The following is an 8,367-nucleotide window of genomic DNA, read 5'->3' as shown; positions in this document are numbered from 1 at the left end:
TAAAGTTATACTTATAAAATATTATATTATATTATATTTATATATATATATTGTCATGTTTTTAATTTATGTAATAAGTTGAATTTAAATATAAATAATAATAATAATAGTAATATATGTGTGTGTGTGTGTTTTAAAAGTCTATGTAGTTTAACATTTTATTTAATGTAAAAAATTTAAATAAAAATATTATTATTTCATGCTTATTTTTAATTTAGTAATTAAATTTTTTTTTATGTCTATATAGTTTTTAATAAATTTTTTGTTCACATTAAACTTAATGAGAAATATTGCCTTGTCAGCTAGCTGAAATAAATAATATTATATTAATAAAGTTATATTTAAAGTTCTACTTGCACAATACAATTATATTCTGTTATATATTTGTATATTTTTATATATTTTGTCATATATAAAAGGTAAAGTTGAATTGAAATATTGGATGGAGGGATGAGAGAGGAGGGCAGGACTGAGGGCACAGGCTCCTTTTCCAGGGCGCGGTACACCAGATGCATAGCCTGGACAAAAGACGACATTTTCAGATGTTTTAAGCTTATGCAGTAATTGCCTACCATTTTAAAAATATATAATACATATAATAATTAAAAATTAAATATATTGTTATGTGTATGTATGTGTGTGTTTTTAATATTTGAATATATACATATATGCTTCAATTTATAGCATATTCTTGAATTGTGGATCTATCTATCTATCTATCTATATATATATATATATGTGTGTGTGTGTGTGTGTGTGTGTGTATTTTAAAAGTCTATATAGTTAAAAATGTTATTTAAGTTAAAAAATAAAATTAAAAAATAATATTATTTCATGCTAATTTTTAATTAGTATTTCAGCTTAAAAAAATAAAGTGCGAAATGTTGCTTTGGCAGCTACCTGAAATAAAATGATTTTTTAACATATTTTTAATTTTTAACTGTATTTATTTCCATTTTAATTAATTAATTAATATTTTATTCTGGTTCGCACAGAAAGTGCTGTTGCGCTGGAAACAGACTGACGTGAAGCAGCAATGCAAGCACAGTTCAGATTCCTGTGTGAACCGAGCAGAGAGGCTGAAGCCACACTAATGCGTGTGTGTTTGTCAGGTGTTCAGCATGTTCCTGGAGACGCTGGTGGACTTCATCACGTTGCACCGAGAGGATCTTCAGGACTGGCTCTTTGTTCTGCTCACGCAGCTGTTGAAGAAAATGGGGGCCGATCTTCTGGGGTCCGTTCAGGCCAAAGTCCAGCAGGCCCTCGACGTCACCAGGTCTGAAAATGCTAATTTTTAATTAGTATTTCAGCTTAAAAAAAATTAAGTGTGGAATGTTGCTTTGGCAGCTACCTGAAATAAAATGATTTTTTAACATATTTTAAATTTATTAAATTTTTAACTGTATTTATTTCCATTTTAATTAATTGATATTTTATTCTGGTTCGCACAGAAAGTGCTGTTGCGCTGGAAACAGACTGACGTGAAGCAGCAATGCAAGCACAGTTCAGATTCCTGTGTGAACCGAGCAGAGATGCTGAAGCCACACTAATGCGTGTGTGTTTGTCAGGTGTTCAGCATGTTCCTGGAGACGCTGGTGGACTTCATCACGTTGCACCGAGAGGATCTTCAGGACTGGCTCTTTGTTCTGCTCACGCAGCTGTTGAAGAAAATGGGGGCCGATCTTCTGGGGTCCGTTCAGGCCAAAGTCCAGCAGGCCCTCGACGTCACCAGGTCTGAAATGAGCTCAGTTTGAACTAGAAACCATTCAACAGTGAACTGTATTTCTGTGTTTTGTCCTGTAGTCGTCGTTGTGTCGCTCCTTTGGTTGATTCTCTTCTTTCTGTCCTGCTTTGCACAGAGACTCTTTTCCTTACGATCAGCAGTTCAACATCCTGATGCGGTTTATCGTCGATCAGACGCAGACCCCAAACCTCAAGGTCGGTCCGGTCTTTATGTTTTCCTGCTCTGCTTCAATTGAGTTCATAACCAGCATCCAAAAATAACTTTTAATATCCCATCAAACCACCCTGTACATTTTGGATAAAATCCTTTTTTAAATAATATTTGATCTAATAATAGAAAAATACTATTTGAATAATATTATGGAAAATAGCTGAATTATTAATAATTATAATAAATCTACTTCCTTGCTAAATTTCTGGTTTATACATTTCGTGCAATAGTCGCTGAGCTTTTCTTTCATAAACCTTTACAACAAGGTCCCATTAGTTAACGTTAGTTCATGCATTAACTAATATTAACTAACACAGTATGTTTATAATTATAAATGCAATATCACTCAAGTACGAGAGCGATACTGGCTCTTTGCATTTATATAACAGTTTGACGGCACGAGTGTAAATATATATGAAAAACAACAACGGAGTGTCTTTAAAAACCCTTTTGTGTGGAACTACTTCCTTCCGCCACAGATTCAGATCTCAGTTTGACAGTGTAACCCTTTAGGCGCCACGGTTTTTTTGGAAAAATGCTGGATTTTGACATCAAGATTTCAAAAGTTTGTGGCTTGAAAGGGCTTAAAGATAGAGATCTACTGTAAATTAGAAAAATGTTGGGCATGACCGAAAGTTTATGTGGGGTGTAAATATTCTCATCTAATTTGTATATTATGACGTCATCAGGGGGCGGCCCTCTTGAATGTCATAATATTCATGAAATAATAGATATTGAATTGATGTTTGAACTTATTTGCATGTTTTTTTTTTTTGTCTTTTTATCCTCATTACAAATGATCAGAAAAGAGGAAACCAACAATAAAACAGGAGAAAGTACTAAATTATTATTATATTACTGTACTATATAGTAGTAAAACGCATGTGAACAGTAGCCTACTTTTTGATCAGTTCATCAGTAATATTCAGGAAATAATAGATATTGCCCTGCCACATCCCCGTTGGGCAAAGGGTCGAAATGATCACTTGTTTGTGCTTCGTGAACACTCTCGCCTTGCACGGCGGCACCATTGCGCTGCAAAGATGTACCGGGAGAAGCGCGGTTATTAGACGACCAATCGTCATTTCCAAAAAGCAAACATTCCCCTTCACAGTCAGAATTGGCGAATAACATTTGCAAAACATCCTCACGGTACAACTTTTTATTAGCCATTTGGCGATTTTCTCTCACAAATCTCACAGCTTACCCGCACGCTCTGAACTGAACTGCTTCCGCATCAATGACACGAAAGCTCACTTGCTCTGCTATTTCTTCAAACACTTTGAATAGGAAGGTGATGTAATTTTGGTCTAGAATCGAAGTACTACATGTCTGCCGTCTAGTGGTAGGGAATACACATGAGCTATTACACCATATTAGGAACTACCGTCTATTTGATTAAGTATGACGTCTTGTCGCAATTTTGCGACTTTGGCCCTAAGAGGGTTAACAGCTGAGCTCAAGATCATTACTAATTCGAAAACGTCACTTTAGAACTAGTAACGAAGGAACCGTTGAGTTACTTCATTAAAAACTTATTGTATTACGTAATTAAAAGCTCACTGTATTATGTAGAGTATTGTGAGAGAGAGATGGACTGAGCGAGTGTGATTACCTGCATCTGATACAGCATTCATTCTTCAGCTCAGTCTCATATTCACAATAAAACATTGCTTTCAATGTCCGCTGAGGAAAGCATTATCTTTGTCGTACTGTCTTTCATCTGTTAAAGGTGATTTCCGATGACAGCGCTGCTCAGTGCATTTGTTAACTGCGTCTTACAAGCTGTTATTAAAAGTAAAAATAACTTCCGTTTTAGTCTCTTTCAATATAAAAGTTTTAAAAGCTGACTCGTAAAACAGTCACTTGTCGCCATCTAATGGCGGTACAATGTCACAAAGATCACCATCACGAACACACACACTGTTTCCCAATACTAAATACTACTATGTATATAAAATATTAATTATTGAATAGTAAACAGCAACAGCAACAGCCATCATAAAAGCCATGCTCTAATATACAGCTTTAAAGTTACATAAAATATAACGTGATGAGATTTTGCCTTCAGCCGAAACTATTAGCTCTGGAACAAATAATAGATTAATGAGACCAAAGACTGCCCTTCAGATTCACCCAAAACGAATTATATCTCATGTTTAACAACTATAGAGACATCAGAGCCAGAGGCTAATTCCAGAAGCTCTGGCCGAGGTGAGGCTGCTCTCGGCGGGTTCATGAGCGCTGAACGGCTGCTGACGCCCTGGAGCTCACATCTCTGAAAATGTCGAAGCAAACTTTCAAATAGACTTGATCTTTATTAACAAACCGTATATATGAAGTCTAAACAAGTACATTCCGTAGTTTTAAGAGTTTTGAAATGTAAAATTTTAGTGGATTTGGGTGTCCGCCATGACACTCGCTGTGAGAAATACTGAAAGCGGAGTGATACAAACGGTGAAAGGGCGTTCCTGTGGCGCTACCAGTGCAATATCTAATCTCATGTTTAACAACTATAGAGACATCAGAGCCAGAGGCTAATTCCAGAAGCTCTAGCCGAGGTGAGGCTGCTCTCGGCGGGTTCATGAGCGCTGAACGGCTGCTGACGCCCTGGAGCTCACATCTCTGAAAATGTCGAAGCAAACTTTCAAATAGACTTGATCTTTATTAACAAACCGTATATATGAAGTCTAAACAAGTACATTCCGTAGTTTTAAGAGTTTTGAAATGTAAAATTTTAGTGGATTTGGGTGTCCGCCATGACACTCGCTGTGAGAAATACTGAAAGCGGAGTGATACAAACGGTGAAAGGGCGTTCCTGTGGCGCTACCAGTGCAATATCTCACAGTTCTCAACCAATCAGATTTGAGAACCAGAACGAACTGTTGTATAAATATATATATATATAGATAACAAATAAAAGGTCCATTTAAATAATGTTTTATGTTGTAATTCTTGGCATGAAACAGTAGCTCTGTTTTATTTTTGTTTACTTTATAACCCAAACATCACAGTCATATTAACCACTCTGTGTGTGCGTGTGTGTGTGTGTGCGTGTGTGTGCGTGTGTGCGTGTGTGTGCATGCGTGTGTGTGTGTGTGTGTGTGTGTGTGTGTGTGCACGTGTGTATGTGCACGCGTGTGTGTGTGTGTGAGCAGGTGAAGGTGGCCATCCTGAAGTACATCGAATCTTTGGCCAGACAGATGGATCCGTCAGACTTCGTGAACTCCAGCGAGACGCGGTTAGCCGTCTCTCGAATCATTACGTGGACCACAGAACCGAAGAGTGTGTGTGTGTGCATGCATGCGTGTGTGTGTGTGTGCACGTGTGTATGTACACGCGTGTGTGTGTGTGTGAGCAGGTGAAGGTGGCCATCCTGAAGTACATCGAATCTTTGGCCAGACAGATGGATCCGTCAGACTTCGTGAACTCCAGCGAGACGCGGTTAGCCGTCTCTCGAATCATTACGTGGACCACAGAACCGAAGAGTTCGGATGTCAGGAAGGTCAGTGTGTTTTTCCTCATGTCGAGGCTCCGGCTGTAGTTCAGCTTGTCAAAGTGAGCTGTGGTGTGTCTCAGACGCTTCATATCTGGCTGAATGAGGAGGCGGCGGGCCGGAGCTCCACTGTGGCCTCCCTGCCGGGGGAAAGTAACCTGGAGGAGAGATGTAAGCAGGTAGTGACCCCCGACCCTTGACCTTTGACCTCCTGACTGTCTGTGGAGGTCAGGGCGGGCTTGTCTAACACTGCTGCTGTCTGACCCGCCGGTGGAGGGTTTTGCTCTGATGGTTGATGATGTTTCAGCACGTCTTTCCTCTTTTCTGTGCCGCTAACACCTTTATCTGAAGCACTTGAATGACCTTTGACCTTCAAAAGCGCTACAATTACTAAATCTAAATAAATAAAAATAAATTAAACCTAAATAGTATTATTTAAAAAGCAAAAACCTTATAAAAATCACACAAAAATCAATAAAAGAAATTAAATTATATTATATATATAATTATAATTATAATTATACTTTTAAATAATTATACTTTCATTACTAAAAAATATAATACAATGAAAATATACAAATAAAAGCTGTAATAAAAACTATAATAGTATATAAATAACACTAAATAATAATAACAAAATTACTAAAAATTCAACTGCAAATAAGTAAAAAATAAATTAAGTCCAAATAGTGTTATTAAAAAAGCAAAAATTAATAAAAATTACAACAAAATTACAGAAATAGTAATTAGAAATAAATAAAAAATAATTAAACCTAAATAGTATTGTTTTAAAAACAAACACTAATAAATACTAATACAAATTACGTAACAAAATTAATACACTTTAAACTGTAAATAAATAAAAATGAATGAAACATAAAAAGTATTACTTAAAAAAACAAATTACTAACATTAAACTAAAATTAAAATGAAAACTGAAAATAAATTTTTTAATTCAAAACCAATAAAATAAAAGCTAATTCAAAATATTAATAAAAACTATAATAGTATATAAATAATACTAAGATAGCACTGATTGAGTTTACCTTGATTCTGATCGTTCAAATGACAAATCATTGAAAACGCTTTCTTTCCAAAGATTTCCAGTGGACAAAAAACAGTGGAGATGCAACCTATGACCATACGATCTGAAGATTTGTCCCTCACAGTCTTTATGCATTCTCTTCAGATTCAGCATGACGTCTGCCCCTCACTAAGACCCATTGGGATGCATATCAAACTCGTATGTTATTGCAAGACTTTGAAATGTTTTTATTTGTACCTAATCAGGCACAATGTGAGTGTTTGAGGGTTTAGTCATTTTTCCTTTCTCACATCTCGTCTCATCAGTGTATTTGTGCTGGTTGTGTGTTTTCCAGGCTGCTCAGATGGTTTTGATCGCCCTGTTTGAGCTGAACACCCCAGAGTTCACCATGCTGTTAGGCGCTCTGCCCAAAACCTTCCAGGACGGAGCCACTAAACTCCTGCACAACCATCTGAAGAGCAGCTGTAGCGTGGCTGCTGCAGTGGTACTCACACGCTGATCTTACTCTCCGTCACTGAATGTTATGGTGTGCCGCTCGCTGATACGTCTGTGTCATTTGTTAAGTCTCAGGCATCTCCCAGCAGCAGCAGCAGTTTGGGACGCACCCCTCCACGACACCCCGTGACCCGCAGCAGTCCCCTGACCTCACCCACCAACGGCTCGCACGCAGGACTGTCTCCCAGGTACCTCAAAACAACCAGAAACACACAAAATACATCAACCGTCTGTGAAGCTGTGGGACATCATCAGGACTACACGGAATCTGAGACCACAGAAATAAGAAGAAAAACACTGTAGAATGATCTACTCATCACCGAAAATATTTATTTAAATATAAAAAAAATTATATTTTAGTGTATTTATTTTTACAGAATTAGCATATGAATTTACTAAATGAAATTTTTTTTTTTAATATTAAGAATATAATATTCTCAGCTACATTTTGGTGTTATGTTTTATTAATATTTTGAAAATATGTTTTCATTTTAATTTTAGTTAAAGTTTTAGTACTTTTGCTGTTTTTGTCATTTTTATTAGTTTTTGTTTTTAAATATAGCTATATAGTATTTGTTAATTTGATTTAAACTAAGCTTAGAGTTTAACTTTAGCTTAAAGTAAAAGAGAATACAATAAAATAAGTTAACTTTTTTTCGGTTAACTTTTATTTAATTTAAAGCAACAAATTTTTTTTTTATGGTTTTACTTTTAGTTTTAGAGTTTTAGTTAACCGTATGTAATAACCTTGCTGAATAAACTTATTCATTTCTTTTGAAAATCTTAGTGGCCCCAAACTTTTGGAAAGTAGTGTATTATTATTCTTACTAGATTATTGTGGATCTGTTTTGATTTTAATTTTAGGTAAAGCTTTAGTGATTCTGTTGTGTTTTTGTAATTTGTATTGTTTTTTTTACATGTCTGTATAGTTTTTATTAAAGTAATAGTATTAGTTATTTTAGTTCTTCAACTTAAACTAAATGAAAATAAGAAATGTTGCCATGGCAACTAGCTGAAATATTTTCATGTTTATTTCGTGTCAAGTAATGATTTTTTATGGTTTTAGTTTTTTTAACGATAATAACATTTACTGTTTAATATACAGGCATGTGGACCAATCAGGTTTCATTGTGGGCGGATTTTCCCAGCACTATGCATAAAAACAGAAGCATCTCTTTCTGCTCACAGCTGGTTTGGACCAAAACTCACTTAAACTTGCAAGACGTGACGTATTGCTTGATGGCGTCGTGTTTGGTCAGGATATGGTAGTTTGAGAATGTTTAGGTTACTTGTGTAACCCTTGTTCCCTGAAGGAGGGAACGGAAACGTTACGCCAGTCATGACTGACGAATTGGGATCTCGCCCGAGAGCCCAATC

General features: G+C 36.0%; 1 protein-coding gene across 1 annotated transcript in view; it reads left to right on the top strand.

Moving 5' to 3' along the window:
- The window catches only part of LOC107558357 (CLIP-associating protein 1-like), an 81,556-nt gene that overhangs the window by 53,711 nt on the left and 19,478 nt on the right, over positions 1-8,367 (top strand). The window contains exons 23-29 of the mRNA XM_016242017.1: positions 1,113-1,276; positions 1,860-1,938; positions 5,113-5,225; positions 5,429-5,459; positions 6,640-6,693; positions 6,830-6,979; positions 7,060-7,178. Coding sequence (XP_016097503.1) covers positions 1,113-1,276; positions 1,860-1,938; positions 5,113-5,225; positions 5,429-5,459; positions 6,640-6,693; positions 6,830-6,979; positions 7,060-7,178 — 710 coding nt within the window. The remainder of the gene's footprint in view (positions 1-1,112; positions 1,277-1,859; positions 1,939-5,112; positions 5,226-5,428; positions 5,460-6,639; positions 6,694-6,829; positions 6,980-7,059; positions 7,179-8,367) is intronic.

This window comes from Sinocyclocheilus grahami, unplaced genomic scaffold, assembly GCF_001515645.1.
Source record: "Sinocyclocheilus grahami isolate Dianchi unplaced genomic scaffold, SAMN03320097.WGS_v1.1 scaffold643.1, whole genome shotgun sequence".
NCBI classification, from domain to species: Eukaryota; Metazoa; Chordata; class Actinopteri; order Cypriniformes; family Cyprinidae; genus Sinocyclocheilus; species Sinocyclocheilus grahami.
Note: the sequence above shows the minus strand (reverse complement) of the source record. Positions and strands in the feature narration are given on the sequence as shown.